The sequence below is a fragment of the Panthera pardus genome, unplaced genomic scaffold, assembly GCF_024362965.1.
Source record: "Panthera pardus isolate Hobbes unplaced genomic scaffold, ASM2436296v1 HiC_scaffold_11, whole genome shotgun sequence".
NCBI lineage: Eukaryota > Metazoa > Chordata > Mammalia > Carnivora > Felidae > Panthera > Panthera pardus.
Genome location: NW_026526666.1, coordinates 56,667,654 through 56,690,060, shown reverse-complemented (window position 1 = coordinate 56,690,060; position 22,407 = coordinate 56,667,654). Strand labels below are relative to the sequence as shown.

Genomic DNA, 22,407 nt, shown 5'->3' with positions numbered 1-22,407 from the left:
AAATATTAACCGAATGTAAAAATAACAAGGGGAGACCTTATGACCATGTGACATTGTGCTCTAATGTTGTGCTGATGGACTGCAGGCAAATGTCATATTTATTCTAGATTGTGGGAAAGTTAACTTGCTCTAAGAGTGATTGGCCAGGGTTTAAAAAGTGTTTGTGTTAAGTTCGCAACTGTCAAGTTTATGGATATAAATCATCTCAAGGGTGAACTGTATAACCTTCTAAGGTCTGTGGGCTGATAATTCCACCTCACGCACACTAACCCTCGAGCTCACACAGTTAACAAAATAGAAAGACCAAATAATTTTAAATAATGATTTGGAGGGGAAGGGAGGGGTAGTGGGATGAAGGGGGCACAGATGTTTCAGATCAGCTAAGTTGATATTTTTTAAAAATACAGTCTTCTAACACTTTAGATCAAGTTGACCAGTACTTGAACTCAAGATGCTCGAAGTACAGTTTATTATGGTTTGTTATTTCTGCAAGTAGGTTATCTTTCCCACTTATCTTTGTATAAAGCTAAACAGTATTCGGCAGCTTCAAATGAATATTTTCATTTTTTCTCTAAGCAACCAAATAATCACGATTTGAAATAATATTCCAAATGTAAAAGTGATTTTTAAAAAATCACAAATTTTGTTTCAAAATGGAACTAAATGTTTACAATTGGATAGCTGCATCCCAAAGCCAATAATAATAATAATAATAATGAATAGTAAATAATGACCAACAGAAAGCTACATGTGATTTTCCTTTTCTCCTAATAGCTGCACACGAAGCCGCAGATGAGCCGTAATTATTATTGCCTAATTTAGAATATTATATCACACGGCCCTGTCACTGATTTTCCTCCCGTGCAGAAATACCTGATTCTGCATATCTGAGACAGAACAGGCAGCTTTGACTAATGTCTGGTGATGTGTTAGCAGATACATTTCTGTCTAGACAACAAATCAATATGGGGCCTTTTTTCTTTTTGCTTGTGTATTCATTTGCTTGGCTTATTCCAAAGCATTCACTTACGGACTTTCAGCCCACTCAGAAATAACACACGGACAAGTTTGCTAGCAAGAAATTGTCAGACATTCTGATTCTGATTGTCAGACAAGATATCTTTGAGGAACAATACCAAATATATAAGAGAATGTAGATGAGGGGCTAACTGAGGCTGCGTCTGCAGAATTATAAGCTTACGCTCAAAAGCCTGGGACAACTGGATCTCCCTCAGCTGAATTTTGATTCGGGACTATAGCCTAAATACCAGGTGTTATTATTGGTTGCACAGTATCACTGAAGTCTGGAGTCAGAAAGGCCACCTGAGAGACCATGAAAAGTCTGAAGTGACCACCAGCATCAAGAATCTCACTTTTAAATTTCTAACTTTTTAAAAATAGTCATGACATTATCGTATATAAGTATCAAACTCCTGGTTTTGTGTTTTGATCAATATTTTATACGGTTTAAGGCAGGTCTGTTCGTGGGACTATTTTGAAAAACTTGAAAATAAAATGGATCTTATTGCTTTCTTCAGAGGGGAACTTTCTTTTGTTAAAGAGCTGTTATTTGGTTGTTCTAACATCAGGCAGCCAAATAAATATGACTTTTATGGCATATGCTTATATAATTTAAATCAAAATTAGAAGTGATATTTTTCCCTAGCAGAATTTTGACAGCTCAATTCTAAAGTTTCTGTGCCTGATGTTATACAATATGTGAAAGAAATTTTTCATGTTCACTTAACATATTTATTAAATGTTATATAATATCAACTTTGAAGAGTGAAAATAAAATATTATTTTTAATTTCCGACGCATATTTGGGAAACCTTATTGTATCTGTGTAAATAGACATGACAGAATAATTCCACAACCTATAAAACACTTACATATGAAATAAATAATACTCGTGGGAATGATGATAAAGGTAACAGTTCATACAGAAGTGAAACATTCCAAGCACAAGTTGGCAGGTCGTTTTACGGAAGCAGGATGTAAAGAAGGCCAAAGTAATTCGAGAGATAAGTTGAGGCTACATTGAGCATGTGTGCCTAAGACTACACTTTTGCGGAATGCCTTAAGGACAACCCAACAGTTTTTTAATCCATATGCTCTTATGCAAGAATTCAAGCAGCTAGAATACTTCGTAATTTTACATAAAAAGATGGACTAATGCACGTTTCATTTGCAGAAGCCGCTAATGGTCGGTATGTGTTTCTTCTTTTCCTTCTGCGTGTTTGTTTTGTTCCCGCCCTCACAGCCCAACGGGAGTAGCCAAGGCAAAGTGCACAACCCATTCCTTCCCACCCCAATGTTGCCACCGCCGCCGCCACCACCGATGGCCAGGCCTGTGCCTCTGCCGGTGCCAGACACAAAGCCTCCAACCACATCAACAGAAGGAGGTGCAGCCTCCCCGACCTCACCCAGTAAGTACGGCTGAGACGAGGCGCCGGTCACTGATAAAGCTCTGTGTACTTGAATCCTCATTTAAAGTTTCATCCCAACTGCACAGGCTCTAGTGATAGGCACTCATCCCCAGCGACGGTTGTAGCGTGGGTTTGCAGGGCCGAGACAAGATCACAGCGAACACCGCTCTCGGGTACCATCAACTACACCAGATGTGGAAGTGACTGGGTGTTTGGGCGGATAACATGGTGCAACTATATGCCCAAGACTGAGAGCAAGATATGACTCTTAAATTTTGCATATTATTTCAGTAGCTGTGAGTGCTCTCAAACACAGAGATCATCAAACAGCATCTACTTGCATACATTCTTATTAGCAAAAAGCTCCTTTTGCTTTCGTGTAGGCCTGCCTTCCAGCAACTTACAGTCCAAGAGAAATGCATTTGATGAGCTGTGCACCTCATACATCACACAGGAAAAAAAGGTTTAAATCAAAGTAACAGTTCAAAGATGTGTACCTTGACCACTCACCAAGAGCAAGAGCCTGGCAGAAGATCAGAGCTGATAACTGTGGTGCATGGTCAGGTGTGGCAGGGGGAGGTGATAGAAAGTATAATGGGATGGAAAAAGAAAAGAAACTCTTGGCTCTTCTCTGAATAGTATGGGAACATGTGATCAGATGATAAAAACCTTTTTAGATGATAGGAATGATTAGTTGCTGAATTAGAGGGATAGTTCCCGATATTTTAAAGATGACAAGGGGATAGGAATAGCTCGATCACATGAATTTGTCTTTTGTTAGTACCTGGAACGATGTCAAAAAAGAGTGATGGCCGGAGACAGAGTTCTGAGGTGTTGGATGGACAACCTAACCTTGACAGATGATGCGATGAGCACCTCCTTAAACCTTTACTGAGGGATCAAAGTGTAAGAAAGGATAGGAATTGTGACACTAATGCTAAGGAGAGCAGGTCTCCAAGGAGGTCTTCAAAGCTGAGACTGGAGGCAAGGAATCCATTGAGGAAAACATGAGAGGAGACCAGGAAAGAAATGTTAAGATCGAGAACTTGAGCAGCAGTTACAGAAGTTGAATAGACAGGAGCATGAGGAGGGATATTTTGTAGACCTCAGCAATGAGTGTAACAAAGGATGATCTAGACCTCCTAGGTTCCTTACTTTCAGTTTGGGGGACATAATGATATTGGGTGCAGGAGGGAAAGGGCCAGAGAGGAAAAATAAGCCTATGTTGTCACCATCCCCAAACTCTATTTAAATCTAGTCACGGGGGATAACGGCCTACAGACTGGTAGTCACATAATTACTGTGCCCCGTACATCCCTCCGTGCACCACTTTTCTGTTCACCCTCTCCCTCTCTGCACGGGACAATGACACAGTACTTTAAAAGCCTACCAGTAATACTCTTCCTCTTCATTTAAACACATATTCCTCTCCACTATCAATGTCCCATGCATTCACAGTACATTTTCCAGCAATGGGAGGGGACCCCTGTGGCCCTGTGGAAGAATCAGAATACCATGTGCAGTTACTGAAGTCTGGAAGATACGGTCTCAAATCCCCCCACCTTTTAAATTACTGGCTGTGTGTCTCTTCAAATCTGTTTCCTCATCTGTAGAATGTGGGTGATGATACCTGCCTGGCAGGGTTGTGTGAAACCTGCCATGATAAGCGCCACCGCGAAATAAATTGTTGAAGTCTTTTATTATCTGCCAAAACTCTTAGTGCAGTTTCCAGGCTTGGGTAGGGATGAAGTATGTCTATGGGACACATATAGCTACTCAACCCTAAATCAGGCTGATGCCTTTGGGTCCATACTTCTGGATTCCACGCCATGGATTAAATCAAATGGCTTGTATAGGAAGGTATCTGTCATCATCTCATGCCCAGCCTCAAGCATTCCCTCAACATTATGTGAAGAAGCGTGGATGGGGTCCTGGCGGATCTAATTCATATGGTTGCATGTCCATTAGAACAGGGTTTAAAGATTTGGGGGGAAAGGAGGATATCAGGAGAGAGAGCCCAAAAGTTTGATATAGGTAATTTAATACTTTTGAACCATATGATTCTAGGAATGTAGGCAAAATAAAATGTTCTACTGGTGGCATAGAAAGGCTTTTATCATCATGACTTGCTTCTGGGTTTTTCTGGGGTTTGCTGAATTCACAAGAATGTGTTGTTTCACAGCAATAGCTCGCCTTACCATCTTCTCCTTTATTGATAAGACAGTTGATAGGCTGGAGGACATGTAATTTATAGCAGAGGGGAGCCTTTCAAATTAAAAATCTCAAAGCCCGCTGGTCCACATTGGGAAGACATTTAAGGAACACCTCCCCCCCACCCCCCGCCACCACAGGCACACGCACAAACTCCTCTTCCATGCCCTGATTTCTGAACCAATTGATAAATAAAATACAAGAAAAAATCATAAGGAAGACCAGACTATCGCTTCTACTATCAGAGAATTTAGTTGATAACTGTAAGCAAATGTGCTTCCTAATGCTGAACCCCTGAGTTACACAGACCGATCTCTAGTGGCTGGCAATGTCTGACCACCACAGGCCTTCCCAAGTGGGGTCTGCCCTCCCGTTTAGAGCTGATAGCTCGGAGGTCCAGATGGCTGCATGTTGCCTACCAGCCCCTGTCTTCCTAAGAGAAAGGAGCAGGACAAGTCATGTCTGGTTTTTACTTCTAAACTCTACAGTCTAGAAAATAGAAAGTGATCAGAGGGAAAGAGGCCACAAAGATATAGAAGGGAACAAATATCTGAGTAAAATCGCTTCCCCCTCTCTCAGCATGCATCTTGATGACTACCTTCTTTCATTCACTCATTCATCCTTCATATAGCAAGCACTTATCATGTGCCAAGGACTGTGTTAGCTGCTTGGGATACAGAGATGGTTAATCCTTGCTCTACCGAAATGTAGGATCCTGTGGAAGGAGACAGCTGGCAAATGGGTAGTTCCCAGGAGACAACGCTGGGACAAAGGCTTGGGTTCTACAGGAGCACTTGGGAGGGAGTTTGGTCTAGGCAGAGTCTTAGCTAAAGATGATTTTGGAGAGGGTGACTTCTATTTAGTAGGGATAATAGTCTGGTACTTTAAATCTGAGGAGGAAGGTAGCGCTTTTCTTCAGAAACCAGCCTGGTGGGGGGAGGGGATGTCTAAAATTAGATTACCACTGAATAAAAATTTAGGGCAAAAAATATAGTTTCATAAATTATGTACTTTCGTAGAAATTAAAATCACAGGGTGGTTGGATCCTGTTTATCTTTGCCAGTTTATTAGAGCTCAACTTTAGCAAGAAGAAATATCATGACAAGGTATTAAGTACAGATGTTCGAGATCCCAATAGCATGTTGGAAATTGAGGCTTTTTTCAAAAACACTAATTGTATGACCCAGGACAGTCTTTTCTACCTGGCGTTTGAGATGACTTCCAGTAAGATAAAATTTTCAAAATACAAGTAGGAAATCATGCCAAGGGTCTCCTATATTACCAACTTTTCTGGGCTTCAAACTCCCTTATCTGCTAATGGGAGTATCACTGGCTGCTATACCCACTCTCTTAGGCAGATTGACAGGACAAACTGGGGTGACAGATGTGCCGTGCTGTAGACAGTTAAGAGTCCAAGGCATAATTTTTAATATCATCTTATAATGAAATACAAATGGATGCCAGCCTAAAGCAGAGTATGTATTTTAACCTAATCAGTTGCCTCTGGCATCAAATATTCAACTTTGCAGCTGTGGCCAGAAAAACATGGGTAAGGCAGATTTGGGAAAAAATTTGCCTATGAAATAAATACATTTTAATGGGAGAAATCCTTACTAGTGCCCTAAAACAAAACAGAACAAACAAAACCAGGGGCATGGGGGTAGAGTTAACAGTTATTTGGAGAAAGATTGATGTACTACTATGTCAGATCTTTTTCAGATACCATAACAAATACGGATAACCCGTAAGAGTCATTCACAATGGATGTGTTCTGTTCCCGCTAACTACCTTTGGTGGGTTTAGATACCTACTGAGAGAATATTGCTTCTTTCGTTCATTCAATAAATAGTAATTGACCATCACCTACTTGCCAAGTAGTGTTCTAGGTGCTAGGATTGAGCAGGAAATGAAAGAGATTTTAAAAATTCCCTGATCTTGTGGAGCTCAGATTACAGAAGGGAAGAAAGTCAATAAAAATAGTGAGTATAAAAGGTAGGGTGATGTAAGTCGGTTGTCTGTCGGCATACATAGGAGTCAGGAGTGGTGGAGGTAGGGGACGACTGTCAGGGTGGGCAGAGAAGGCCTGTCTGAGAAGGGGACATTTGAGCAAAGAGATGACGGAAGTGAGAAGATGAGCCATGAGGCTGTAGGGGGAAGAGCTTTTCAAGCAGAAAGAACAGCCAGTACACCTGGCCAAGGTGGTGAGAACAGAATGAGGAAGCAAAAGTAGGAGAAGGCAAGGTCAAAGGTAAGGTGGATGAGTCTGGGAGCTGGGAGTGAGGTAAATAATGTAGGCTCTTGTAGGCCCTTGTAAAGACTTGGGCATTTACTCTTACCAAGACAGGAAGTAGAGAAGTGATAACTACCTAGTTTTTAACAGAAACACGTTGAAGGCTTTGTTGAAAATAGATTGTAGGGGGCAAGAATTAAAGCAGGGAGACCAGTTAAGAGGCTGTTTGTTTGTTTTTTTTTTTAATCAATATAATGAGTGTCTTCAACCTGCAGCTGCTATTTTAGGCACAAGGGATGCAAAAGTGAACAAAACAGTCTCCTTCCCTGTGGACAAACAATAATCAAAGTATAAGTAAATTAGTAACCTAGGGACCATAAGGTCTAATAGAGAAAACTAAAACAGGGAGGGGAGGTGGCACCCTGTTGCAGAATCCAGGAACTAACATGGGGCAGGAGGTGTGGTGAGAATTATTTGAAGGGAGAGCTGATAGGATTTACTGACACCTTAGATATTGGGTTGAGGGGGGGAAAATGAGAGAAATCAACAATGGCTTAGGTTTTTTACCTGGGCCACTGGAAAGATGGAGTTGCCATGAACTGAGAGGGGAACACTGCAGGAAGAGTCATTCTGGGTGAGGGGCAGGGATCAGAGTTTGGTTTGACCAAATTATGTTTGACATGTCTATTAGGTATCTTACCAGTTGGTGCTAATTATAGTAGCATGATACCTATGAAAGCTCTTTGCAGTTAACTGAGTTTTTCCATGTGCATCATCCATTAATTGGGAAGGGATTCCTGTTCAAATGTGCCATACATTGAATGGATAGTCCTCAGAGTCTTGAGGACAACAGTTGAAGAATAGGAGAAATATCTCATTACATTTGGGTCTATTTGTGATATGATGATTCCAAATGCAGTATTCTTTTTCTTAATTGTATTGTAACATCCAATTTTTATATAATAGGTTAGTACCAAGATCATACTATAAAAATGGACTTATCCAGAAAAGAAATTGCAGATTGGCATCATAGCCTAGAATTATAACAGGGAAAAAAAATGCTTTTGGATTATGATGGAAGATAAAACATGCATATTTTCTTTTTTTTAATTAATTAGGAACACAAAAACTCAATTTAAGAATGCATAAAAAACTCATAACATTTTTCTCCATGCCTTCTTAGCCATGAACTTTTGGTTTTTTTTAAACTAGAATTCTATTAAAGAAGAAGCATGCAATAACAAGTTTCCTTTATTATTTATTTTTATATCTACAGTGAATCTTACATACATTCATTATACGAATGAGTATGAACCTGTTAACCAAGAATATAACAATAATCTATGATGGGGATGGAAATTTTGCAGTATAATAATTAATGTATGTTCAATGCTTTTTGGTTAGCAACACTCTGTACACAAATACGTTATCTTGTTCTGTCTTCCTAAGAGTCCTGGTTGGTCAGGATTTTATAGACAAGGAAGCTGAGATTAAAAAGTGCAGATTACGGGGGCTCCCGAGTGGCTCAGTCAGCTAAGCATCTGACTCTTGGTTTCGGCTCAGGTCACAATCTCTCAATTTCATGATTTTGAGCCCCACCCCTCCACCCCGCCTTGGACTCTTGTGCTAGCACCATAGAGCATGCTTGGGATTCTCTCTCTCTCTCTCTCTCTCTCTCTCTCTCTCTCTCTCTCTCTCTCTTCTGCCCCTCCCCCACTTGTGCTGCCTTGGTCTCTCTCAAAATAAATAAATCAACTTAAAAAAAAAGAAAAAGTGCATATTACTTTCCCAAGCTCATACTCCCATAGTCACCCGGATTGGACTCAAATGCAGGCCTTCCTATGCTCTTTCTACTATCTCATACATACTTCGTACAAATTACAGAGCAATATGACATGATTTCTAGTTGCTATTAAGCCACAACTGCCTGCTTATCTGAAATTAATCACAGCACAACAAAGTATTGAGCTTTTTACTCATGTGCCATGCACCTTAAAAGTATTTTTGTATGTGTTGTCTTATTTTAATTTTCACAATAATCCTATGAAGTAAATACTTCTGTTACCCTAATTAAGGGTTTCTTAGCCAGGTATAGCGGCGTCATGATTCACACCCAGCCACCTTGACCCTGTGGTTCATACGCTTGGCCATAGCATCCTATGGGGTATCTTTGCATTAGCCCAAAGCTTCTGTGTTTTTTTGCAGTGAAAACCCTATGGGAAAAATGTAGAAGAAGATGTTAGTTGGCCATTTATATTGCAGTATGAATTGGTCTCTGTTTCTGAGAGTAACTCTTGTTATCAGGGAAAGGAAGAGAGCAGAAGATTTGGAAGGAGATCAAACAAAAACAGCAAAAAGACGAAAAATAGGAGATGTTGATCAAGGCAGATTTCCATTATTCTCCACGACTCCCGAGAACTTGGACTGTTGATGAGTGCTTTGAAGAATTATTTTCTGAGTTACCACCCAAATAATGACCCCTCTCCTTTTCACCAACACTTTTCCTTAAAATGTATAACACACTGTTGTAATCAATAATTGGATTCAGAACAAGCTAGTGAATGATACGTCATATTTTCACAATTTTTAGGTGACATAAGGACTGTTTCCTCTTTCAGAGAAAAACCAATGGATAATTGCAAGAGAAAATGGGGGAAAAAATAAGTTAGTGGCTTCCTTTCACAAAACACTTTTTCATTAGTGACGCCTGAACTATTCCATTATTCTTTTCCTTTAAATTTTTTAAATTACATTCAATAAAATCTATTCTTTGCTGTAAACTTCCACAAGTTTTTATAATATCATAGATTCTTGCAACCAATTCTACAGATAGGATAGAGAACAATCCCAAAACTTCCTTCTTTTTCTTACCTACTTTTAATTTAATGTCTGAGGTTATTTAGTGCCAGGGAACTTGATTGCAATCCATTTCCACATTGGTATCATTTTTTGTTTTGTTTTGTTTTGTTTTGTTTTTCCACATTGGTTTTAATTTCTCTACCAGTTCTGCTGCTATCTCCATTACATTTCAATTTTTTATATTCTTCTGAATTAGAAAGAGACCTATATAATATGCAATATTTTAATATTTGACGATAGTGGCATTTCATATGAGAGGAAGGAGAGTATTATTCAATAAAGTTACCCAAACAACTGGGTAACTTGTCCAGGAAAAAAAAAAAATTCCTTACACCAAAATAAATTCTAGCTGGAGGAAAAAACCAAACATACAAAGGTTAAGCCTTAAGTGCCACATGAAAATATAGAACAATTTTTAAAATAATATTGGAGGTGGGAAGGCCTTTCTAAATAACACACACAAATATAACCCAGAATCCATGAAAGGAAAGACTGATAAATTCTACTTTAAGAGTATCAAAAATTTATGCATGGAAAAAAATAACAAACAAAAAGACAAAAATGAAAGTGGGAAAAATATTTGCCACACATGTGACAGAGGGTTAAATTATATAAACACCAATAGTCCAATAGAAAGACCAAGAAACGGTATAAACACAGAGAAATGGAAAACATTTGAAAGATGGCTCATTCATGTAGCATAAGAACAATGCAAATTAAGACTTGGGTGGTATTTCTACCCGTCAGATCAGCAAAGATCAAAAAGTATCTTCCACAGTCTTGGCAAGTGTGTGGAAGATAGGCAGTCTTTTGCACTGTTAGAGGACTGTAAATTGGTTCAACCACTTCAGAAGACAATTAAATTTTTCATGTATATGAAAGTATATATGAGTCATACATATCTTTACATACATAAATGTTAAATGTAAGTGACATAGTTGGACATGAACACAGATGTATAAGTATTCATTGCAACATTGATTATAATAGAAGATTAGTAATAACCTAAATATCTACAAACATTATATACATTAGGAACACTTTAAAAACAAAGAGACAAATCTATATGAATTCATGGAATAATCTTGGGGTTGTGTTAAGTCAGCAAAGGAGAATGCTAAGAAGTGTGTACAGAATACTACCATAGAGGGAGGAGGTGTATATACACATTTGCTTGTGTGTTGAAAGATAGAAACTGGTTTGTCGTAGGATAGCTCTTTGGTACCTTATCCAAAGAGAATGATAATACTGAGTTTTAAATCCCCCTTTTATAGAAAATATGATTGTTTTTTTATTTTCAAAAATATTTGTCTAATCCAGAAATTTTTCTTTCCACCTTAATCACTACAGTGACCAAAACTCAGGGTGGGGAGGGGTATCCCATAAAAATCTTGGCTATTTTTATACATCTAGATTTTAGCTATATTAACCAGCACTTTGGGTATGATAGCAAAAAATGTGTGATCTTTCTGGTGAAGGGATTCTTTTTCCCTCACCTATAGCAAGGAGTTAAGTGTAAGGTTAGCATTTGCATTCTCCATTGCCATTATTTGGCCACTATTTCTGGTTTAGGAACCCATTGAATACAGATGGGCACATACTATCTTAAATCATAATTTTTCATAAATGCTTTTTGCAAAATATTCCTATTCTGTGTACAGTGTAATTTTACCATGTTTAAATATGCAAAGGAAAAATAACTGTTGGAAAGCAGGTGCTTTGATAGGTATTTTCATAAGCATTACCTAAGTTTCATTTGATTATGATTATAAATCTGCAAAATTGGGATTGTTAGTCCTCTTTTTAAAAAGAGGAAACTGAGATGAAGCTGGGCTTCAGACTCAGGTCTGTTGGACTCTGATGCTTTGTACTTACCCTACGCGGATATATCCCTTGTTTAGAGATAAAATACTGTACCTACATCTGTCCTCTGAAAACCCTAAGACACTCCATAAGGAACTTTTATATTATTACAAGAATAACAGACTCTTGCATACACTGAATTGGTGAAAAGTCGAGGAACAAGAGTGGAGTAAGAGATGGACATTGTCAAGAAAGAGTGACCAGAGAGAACAGGCAATAGGTCATTCCCTTCATTTAGGTTTTCATAACCCGTTCAAGTCTTGCTTTTGCCTCAGCTTTTTACTTTTTCAGATGACAGAAATGACAAATGAGTTTTAAGATACTCTTCAGAAAATTAATATATATGGTAGCATATAAATAAAAATAAAATTATATTCTCCTATAATCAACTACTATTAACATTTTGGTGCATTTTCTCCTTAATGCATGTTGATGTGTGTATTTGTATGTAGATATACACACACATACATAAGATGATTGCTACCATGCTGAATATAATATTCTGTATGCTATTTTCTTAATTAGTATTTTACACCTTTTCTTATTTCATAAAAAAATTAGAAAATGTGATTTTAAACAATTTGTACTTATTCCTCTGCTCTAGAACATTAACTTTTGTCCCAATCTATGAAATAGGTTCCTGCATATTTTTGAAAATACGTTTTGTCCCCAACTTTAATAATTTCATTAGGATAGATTGCTAGAATTGGAATTACTAGTACCAACAGTGTGACTATTCATTTTGGTATACATCACCAATCAGCTGGGTTGTGCCGATTTATAAGTTACTTATGAGTCTGATCATAACATTAACCCTTGATTGGATTTTTTATTTTAAGTGTTAGAAGGCAGATGTCTCAGAGTGTAATACCCTTAATCAGATATTGGAATCAATAGTCCCCGATTGGATGCCTTTGGCATTTTTCTTCAATCCTTTTAATATTAAGTATAATGGAATTTGGGAGATTTCCCATCTTGCTGGCTAAGCCTGTCTTAGGGATTACTTTCTGAATGGCTTCTGTAGAAAATGTAACCCATTAGATATACGCAGAGGGATGACACCTTAAAGGGCCATGCCTATGTGAGTAAATGATATTTATCATGCTGGAGTCTTTATATGTAGGAGCTGAGAGAGGTTAATTGGCTTGCCAAGATCACATTTCAAGTAAGAGATTGAATGGATTCAATCCAGGATTTTCTGGTTCTAAAATTCATTTTCTACCTACCTTGCACTGCTGTAAAAACAAAAGTGTTACTTGGGTTTTCAGGTTCTGTTTATGTTTATTTAAGATTAAAAATTACTGGACATTTTTAAAAAATCATTTACAATGCCGTTCTTCAGAGATAACCGCTTTCTGTGCTTATCTCCCAGTCATTTTCTGTGCATATTTTAAACATAATTGATCATGATATATGTGTGTGTGCATATGTGTGTCTATATGTATACATATACCATTTGGTAAACTGGTTTTATTCATTTTATCTCCTATTATAAACATGTCATGATGCCATTATTATTTTAAAATGTGTTTAATGACTGCAAAATACTTCAACATATGAGTGAAGCACTAACATATAAGGTGGTTCCAGTTTGTTCCTCTTTATAAGTAATACTGTAATGAACATCTTTATCTGTACCTTTAAGTATTTTTTGAGGATAAATTCCCAGAAGTAGGTTTCCAGAGTTACACTGCCTTTGGAGAGGCTGCAGAAGCCTTTCAAAAGGGAGCAATCCAATATATTGATCTAAGTTTCTTTTTTTAGTAAACCCCAGTTGAATCCAGTTTATTCCCTATGGCTATTTAATATAACTTTCACCTGTGCCTCCTCATGTACATTGTTGCTTCAGATCAATATATATGTTCTATCAATTGGACAGCACACAGCGTATACATAAAAATAAATGACAGTTTTCGAATTTAGATTAGCCACCAGAAGTAAATTTAAAGTAACTGAAACAAGTCTGTATTCGTATCCTTTACAGCTATTATGAAAAACAGTGTTCTAGGCAGTTTAAATAGACTGCATATAAGAAATAGTATAAAGTGCCTGCTTATGACACAGATTTGGGTAGCAGAAGGTCAAAGCGTCTCCGGTTTACGTGTTCTGATCCCCTTCTGTCTGTGTGAACACATGAATGGTCTTATACCTTCCTTTCTGCATATTTTACCCCAAATCATGATGTAGCTAGAGCCCCTGCCTCCCTGTGAGGAGCCTTAATACAAATAGAAATGCCAGCAGAGCAAAACCATCTGGCTAAATTGCTTCTTCTCAAGATTTTTGTGAACTACTGGCACATTAGACATGTCATGCAAATTGTTCCCATACATGTTAAGTAATGCTAATATATTAAAGTTCGAATTCATTAGCTTTTCAGGAACAAAGATTATGGGTGTGTTGTTCTGTAATAATTTACTAGCAATAAGTAGGTTTTAATTTCATGCCCTGAGGGCTGTGTCTTTTTTGTTGTTGTTGGTAACTTGTTTGTGCAGACAAAAGATTTACAGAGATAATAGAAGGAGGTAACTGCACAGATGTGATCAAAATACTGGAAATTCATGGGGCGCCTGGGTGGCGCAGTCGGTTAAGCGTCCCGACTTCAGCCAGGTCACGATCTCACGGTCCGTGAGTTCGAGCCCCGCGTCAGGCTCTGGGCTGATGGCTCAGAGCCTGGAGCCTGTTTCCGATTCTGTGTCTCCCTCTCTCTCTGTCCCTCCCCCGTTCATGCTCTGTCTCTCTCTGTCCCAAAAATAAATAAACGTTGAAAAAAAAAATTCAAAATACTGGAAATTCAGTGTGGTTATCTTCTAGATTCCAAACATCTGGATGACAACTACAATATCCAGCCAATCATGTGGGAATTTCTAAATCTCTGAATACTGGATCATGTGTAGGAAAAGCTGTATGTGTTTCCTGGGCTATACAATGATATGAATAATGCTAACCCAGGCCCTGTAAAGTTGTCGATACCAATAGATTTCTTTAAAGGAAAAACACTCCAATATCCTCCAACATTTCTTTGTGACCTTGCAAGAAATAGTGCTGTTCAAGTTCCTCATTTGAGTTAACTCATTTGAGTTAAACTGTAATGGGTTTCATTTAGAAATTAGCCAATCTATTTCCTGATAGTTACTGCATTTTTTTTTTTTTAAGAAATGAAAGTTTTCTCACGGGGCTTCTCATTTTTTTTTAATAATGTAATAGTGCAGTTAAGATTCTAGAAACTATTTCAATTAGGTGCTTAATCATCTCACTGTTTCAAGTTTGCCACTGAACGCTGTCTCATGCACTTTTTCTTCACTGTCAGGTGTCACTGATAAACATTTAATAAAATTGCAACTTGAATACACAGGGATCTGTTCAAGTCTGCATTCCTGAACTTGCTTTGATTACCTCTGTCCAATAACTAGCACATTCCTGGGCAGGTGGTAGAATCACATTAAAGTCTATGAAATTGAATTTTTGACTAGGTATTTTTTGGAGGGAAATCCCCATATGTGAGTATGTCTGAGTTTCTGAAAACGAGGGAACATGTGACGTGCCTATTAATACTTGAGATATGAAGGGAAAAGTTTAGAGTGTGGGGAGGTCAAGCGATCTTAGTGGTGTTCAGAATGGGAAGTTGATAACTTTGTTCATTTTATGAATTATTTATTCTTCTTCTTAAAAGAAAAACAATTTCAATGGACTTTTTCCCCTCCGTTTTCAAATAGTTCAGGTTTCTGATTCTTAACATGTTACCTTCCTGAGCTAAATGGCAAAACGTGGTTTGCACCGTCCTGTCTTTTCTCCTTTCCCTCCGTGATTGATCCTCGGATTCCTGCCTCCAGTTCCTGCTTCCACGCCTCTGCCCATGCTGCTTCCTGTGGGACCCTCTCCCCCCATCCATCTGAACCTGTCAGCCAACGCCATCTTTTACAGCATGTCGCAAAAGCCATCCGTATTTCCTCTGCCCAGCTTTTCCTGTTCTCCTGCCAGGTGTCCCTTTTCTGTCCTTTAACATCTCACCGAGTTTTATTTGTATCACCTTTAATACCATATTTTCGTTTTCTACACTCCTCTCTCACCACTAGACGCTAGCATTCTCAGATAGCACTGTGTCTTGCTCACCTTTGGCTTTCCCATAGTGCTCAGTACAGAGCCTGGCACAGAGCAGGTGTTCATGAGAGACAGACAGAGAGACAGAGAGACAGATGGAGAGAGAGAATGAATATGAATATTTAAATATATTAAAATATCTCTCTTTGAGGCACTCTAGAGGTTAGACTTGGTAGAGTTTAAGGGAATGAAAAAGGGGATGTTCACTCCATCTGTAGAGTTGGAGTCTGATGAAACACAACCCAGATCTCTCTGCAAACTCCGTGTCAGTTTGTAGGCCAGGCTACCAAGGTTTAGGGGACTTCATTGCTTCCTGTGTGTGGAAGCAAATACAGAGCCTCAAAGCTCACCAGGTCTCTTACATTTTCTTTTCTGCCAACGTGCCTCACTGTGTCACTTCCCCCTAGTCAGGGCAGGGGGGCTGGCCATTGCTCCCCTCAGGCAGTTCAGCTAGAGGGGAATCAGCCCCTCAGCCTCCCTGTGGGCACTCCCTGTGGGCACTCCCTCCCTGTGGGAGTCCTGATGGGGCTTCAACCAAAAGGCAGCTCTCCCTTTACACTCACTCCCCGCAAAGACATCTGTCTAAATGTTCTCCCTTTCGCCCTTTCAGTGATTACACATATTTTAGTGGTTGCTAAATTTGAACTAGACCTTGATTCTGTCTGCCTCCTTTTAATTTTCTAGTTTGTCAGATTTGGGTGATTTTAATGATACAGTTTTTAACTTAAGGAAATGTCAACTGACAATGGTACAAATATTTTAATATCTTTTTCTTCGGTCATATTTTTTTCCCCAAAAACAAGGAAGGCTCCAAGCATCTTTGTTCAAGACAGTTTGACCACCTTGTTAACACCGTGGTCAGATTTGATTTTATAGGTGAAGGCCATTGCAGACTCAAAATGGATTTATGTGGAAATATCATGATTTCTTTATCCGGACACATCTCTTACATCTTCTTATTGAGAAAAAGAAACAAAACAAAACAAAGCCTTACACCTTGGGAACAATAAACGTAGGAATTCTTTTAGGCTTGCAGGCAGTCAGTTACATCATTTCTGAAGACAGAAAGGCTAAGTTCTCCCAGGGAACACCTACCTGCACAGTGGTAAAGAGCAGATTGAAAGGGCAATCTCTGCCACTGTCCTGCCCACTGCCTCATGCCCGCCTCATAGTCCCCGCTAGAGATAGATTCTGGCATCCTCAAGAGGCCTTGTGAAAGTATTACTTATAAAGAATGAACAGTTCTTGAGCCATCCTTCCAACTGACCATACTGAGACAGGATTTGCACTAAGTGAAGGACTATATAATTAGCAACGTGTATGGTAAGTGGGTAACACAGAAGAATGGGATTTTCTGGATATGGGATCAAATTCTGGTCTAGGATTTTGATACTTATCACTATGGCTAAGGCCAAAGTAAGACTATTGGATAATGGGAAGAAATACAGTAGAAAGAGGAAAAATATGATCTTATTAGTGCCAATAAAATGGTGAAAGCTTCTAATAGGAATATTCATCCATAACATTAGGAAAATAGTCCATGATGATACTGCTCATGTGGGTAAGAAGACTTGCTTAAAAAAAAAAAAGCAAAAACAACAACAACAAACAAAGCTTCTGCTTCAGAAGCAAATAATCAATAATTTGATTTCTAATAGTCATCTTTGCCATGAGGACTTTTACAATGAGATTATATAAGCAAATTGATTTCCCTATTGACTTTATCAGAAAATTGTCAAATGCCCCTGAATCATCCCTCCAGAATCCTCAAAAAAATGCCTATAATAATCTTCCCAGAAAATTATTTTCTGGATTCCATGATTTCCTGAAGCTCTTTCTGCAGCATTTGATTATTGCTGCTGTAAATAACGCCAGAATTATAATTAAGAAAGATATGAATGTGATATAATAGCATAATAAATACAGTTGTATATAATTAATTACCACATTGCCCCCTTTACTTGATTTTATATTCATGTTGAAAGCTCTTAACTATGCATGTATAATTGATTTGCTATGGTATATGTGGTTGTTTTAATAAAAAGTTGCAATTGAGGTTTTTATTAAATAGTATAACACCCTTATTCCACTTTTTCTTTGGAAAAAATCAAATTTAACTAATGTCACCTCATTTCTGGAACTACATCCTGTTGTAGGTGAACACGCTGGCTATTGTAACTACCATAATGGAAGATGAGTCAGACTTTCTTTCTTCCTTCCCTTGTTTTCCCTGTGTCCTTGAGTTTTCCCAGAAGCTACATTTCTATAGAATAAATTTCCCTGGGCACCATTTCTTCCATTTGATGACTTGGGTACTCAGAGATTCCCAGGTTTTTGTAGTTGTAATATCCTTTTTTTTCCCTTTTCTTTTCTTCTCTTTTCTTTTCTTTTCCTTCTCTTTTTTTTTTTTTAATGCTAACACACTACCACCTCTCTCACTGTTGCCCTTGTTTTAAAGACCAGACTAAACTTTGAAACAGTTTTAGGATGCCTATGAAAGCATTAAAGGCCTTCTGGGATATTTTGAAATTGAGAATTCAAAGTTGGTCTCTATGCCTGAAGAAGAAAGAATAGCCAGTTGTTAGCAGTTTTGAGTGGCTAAATTATTTGTATGCTAAACCTTCCAAATGGCACCATTTAGGTCTGGCAAACAATAGAGAATGGAATGGAGTGCAAGCCTTTCCGGGTTTAGTAAAAGCAAGCAAACAAACAAACAAACAAACAAAACATGAATCCTGGGATCAGTCAGCGTGCTTGTTTCTGAAGTCACCAGTGCGGCAAAAGCATCGTAGGAAATCCTGTGGTGTGTCTGTTGTGACCAGTGCAGACCTGCACACACAGTTCTCTAGGATTCAGATCTCTGCATCTGTCATCGATCACTTAGTCTCGTACCTTTTGCATACTCCTCATACCTTTATTGTTCCTTCTCACCCTCCCATTCTATTCACGTGTGGAGGAACACTCCCCCCGCCCCCCTCCCCCACCAACCACTGAGAGGTTTGACAGGTTATTTCATCTACTAGCTTCCTCCTTATCTCTCCCACATCCTCTTTATGCCCTAGGAGCAGGTAAATTCACTACCAGGTAATTATAGTCCATCATTTTCAATAATAATTTTCTATGGAAACTTCTTAAACCATCTCGAAGCAAAGCAATAGGCTGAATAAAGCAATTAACAAAAATTCTTTTACTGAACTTTTAAAAACTTAAATTTCTGCCATACCAGTGAGTGAGAGGTACATACAGAAAGGCTACATCGACAGGTATTTTTCCATTGTGTTCAATTTAGTCTAACGTTGGATGGGCTGGGAAGGAAATCAGCAGATTCATGTGACTAGACAGTATAACACATCATACATCTAGATTATTTTATATAAAGCTATTACCGGACAAATCCTTCTAAAACAAATACTACAACAAAACTTTCTTATTATTAGACATTAGAGGATCCTCATGTCCATCCACTGTTCCATGCTGGTTTAACACAGCCACACCATGTGACCATCACAGATCGGTGGGGGTGACTTAGCTCTTACCAAAGATGACCAACAGGACTTGGGCCAAACTGGTGGAAATTTTATCTTTAGATATCTTTTGTGCTTCACAAAAGAAACAAGAAGTCCGAGTGGCTTTCTGTAAAACAGAAAATCAAAAACAAAGCAGATGATGCCAAAAAGGAAAAAAATCTGGCAAAGGGATTTGGTATGATTCCCTCAGTTATCTGTGCTTTTTCAAAATTGAAGACCCTTTTCATCTTTTAGATGGTGTGTGTCTAGAGTTAGTTCAAAAAATTTGGCCCCTTTTACAAGCATTGTTAACAGATTTGAAATGAAGCAAGAGTCTATCTAAAAGTTCTAGTACAAAGAAAGAATGCGAATAAATATCGGGAGTTTGTGATAGAGAAGGGTATTGCAGGACACCAAAGGACCAAATGCACATTTGGATTTATAAGCCAACAAAACACCAAAGCCGCTGAGTTTTTTTTCTCACTAAACTAGAGTGAAGCTCTCAAATATAAATGTAAAACCCAAAATATATATACAGTTCTGTATATATAAAAACCAACAACAAAACTTTACTGTGAAAGGATAGGAAACTGAAGTGTGGTTCCAGGGTGATAGCTTGGTTTACACAGGATCTTGATAGTTTGTACCTTTAACAGAAAGGTTCTAGGCTCGGAAGACTAGATGTTAATGTTTTTTAAATATTTATTTATATTTGAGAGGGGGGAGAGGGGGGAGGGCAGAGAGAGAGGGAGACACAGAATCCAAAGCAGGTTCCAGGCTCTGAGCTGTCAACATAGAGCCCAACGCAGGGCTCAAACCCACAAGCTGTGAGATCATGACCTGAGCTGAAGTCAGACACTTAACCGACTGAGCTACCCAGGCACCCCCAAATATTAATATTTTAAGCACATTTCGTGCATCATAGAGATTCTAGACACTCTCCTGGGACCTATAAAGACAGCTGGTTCTAAATGGTTTTCCACCAACTTTCTGGAGAACCCATTAACTTCTTCTATAAAGACTCCTCTTCAGTATTTAGCTATAGAGGCACAGGAATGTCTCATGATTTTGGGGAATGCAATAGTGTGAAAAGCAAGGTTGTAAAATGAACTGCTTTCCTCCCCCTTTCTACCTAATTTCTCTCTCCCTGTGCTGTAAGGACTAGGATATCTCTTTCTGATTCCTGAGCTCATGTTTAACTCAGAAAGTATAGTTTGCAAAAATGTCCTGCATGTTCTAATTTGTATGACGGAAGGAGAAAAGAACTCATCTGAGCACCAATTTGACATCGTTTTACTCCAACAGTCTTTAGAAGCCAACACCCCTTCCCTTTTATGACTGTCTCAAATGCCCTTGCTAGCCAGATCCCTTTTGCTAGCTACAGTGTTTGCACATTTCCTTGTTAATCAGCTGCGTAGGCTCAGAGACTGTGTGTTTTGGTGTTGTTTGTGTGTGCAATCTCGTGCTGCTTCCTGAACGCATGTGTCCCTTCCCTTCACAGCCTACTCGACACCCAGCACCTCCCCCGCAAACCGATTCGTCAGTGTTGGACCACGGGATCCAAGCTTTGTAAATATCCCTCAACAGACACAGGTGGGCCGCTCTCATCTTTTCTGTATGTGGTGCAGCTTGTTTTATTCATCAGGTGCATTGTAATTCGTCTTTTGGCACAACAGGCTGCATTTCCCAGCCCCTGTTTGGTCCCCTTTCCTCCTGACCCCAACCTTCCTGGCCCTACAGCCACATTTCCCTGTGTTCTCAGAAATCGTGGAAAACGCTGTCTGCGATTTTTCGTTTCTCGTATCGAGAGGGTAGAAGAGGAAGGCTTCTGTGCCAGAACTCCTTTTGCGGTGGCGAGAAAGGTTTCTCGGTGCTAGATAGCGTGTGTTTCCTTGTCTAGGAATTCTGGTCTCTCTACATGCAAGCAGATGGAAGTATACCTCTACCCGGAAAAGTCCACTCTGGTTGCTGTTAAAATCAGAGTGCATCCAGGGAATGGGGGAACCAGCCACTCTTCTGTATTCACTATAGGGTCCCCAGGAACCTGGCAAACTTTCTGAAAAAAGAAAAGAAAAGAAAGGGTTTCTGAGTCCTATTAAGTTGCTGGTGTTGGTGCAGAAATAGGTGATATTTGTTACTGGTTACGCTGGCCACTAGAGAGCAAGGTGCAGCGGGGTGGGAGGGGACATATGCGACTATAATGTCATATTTTGAGGTAGGTGATTGAGAAAAGAGTGTACGACGACATCTAGAGCTTGTTTTTCAGTACACAGTTGTGTTTTGTCCTAGTATAGGTCAAGGAGAAGAAATCCCTTTTAGAAGTTTTGAAATGGCTGCTGTTCATTAAGAAACAGTGAGAGACTTTTGGAGTTCAAAGGTAGTAGATGTAGAGATATTTGAAGTTTGTGAAATAGAATTAGATTAAAGTTTGGAAAGGAACTACTCTCTGATTTCCTAATTAGAATGGAACTATATACTATCATAATTGACATAAAGTATCTTCTTTGTGAGGTTCTCAGCATGTTGTTTGAAAAAATTCCCTGGGATATTTTGTGCATATGCCTGGGTGTGTAATCTCCAGATGCCAAATTTGTAACTACTCATCTTTGTTTATAAGAATATGACCAGATACTTATCAACGGGATAGATTTGCCTTCCTGGGTCCATTTGCTCACTCTGTAAAGAATTTTAGTTTATTGCTGTGTCGACAGTGCAGGTGAAACTACATTGCATCTGAAGCCTTCCTTACGCCAAAGCGGGGTCACAGAAAGTACAGCCTCAGAGGAGGCAGCTGGGAGGGGAAGGGGAGCAAAAAGGGGAGGCAGCAGGTTAACTCTTGAATTTCCCACTTCTGCTGTTCCTCCTGAAGCGGGCATATCCTTGGCTTCTGGGATTAACATCTACTCTGGACCTGCCATAAAATTGTTCCGGTTTATTGCTTATTTTCCTATACCTTCAAATGCTTAACTGGTGAATTGGAAGTTGAATAATTACCTCAGATGCATTAAAATTTGATTTTGTACTTTTGGCTCATGTGTTCAAGTTCAGTGGGAGGGGGGAACCGGGGACAGTGGCTCTATATTGAATGATTGCTTTTCTTGAAGCCCCAGAGTGCTTGGGTTACTTCATTAAGAACCTCAAATATGCAGTTTGGAAATGTCCTGTTTGTACTTTACATAGTATTTTTTTATACAATCTGTGATTCATAGCA

The 22,407-nt window shown here is 38.9% G+C and overlaps 1 protein-coding gene across 11 annotated transcripts in view; it reads left to right on the top strand.

Moving 5' to 3' along the window:
• The window catches only part of NFIA (nuclear factor I A), a 571,401-nt gene that overhangs the window by 512,252 nt on the left and 36,742 nt on the right, over positions 1–22,407 (top strand). For 9 of the 11 annotated variants that reach the window (XM_053894638.1, XM_053894628.1, XM_019449090.2 and 6 more), the window contains 2 exons: positions 2,264–2,429; positions 20,698–20,789. In XM_053894638.1, the coding sequence (XP_053750613.1) occupies positions 2,264–2,429; positions 20,698–20,789 (258 nt within the window). The remainder of the gene's footprint in view (positions 1–2,263; positions 2,430–20,697; positions 20,790–22,407) is intronic. The other 2 variants (XM_019449087.2, XM_019449092.2) reach the window with 1 other exon arrangement.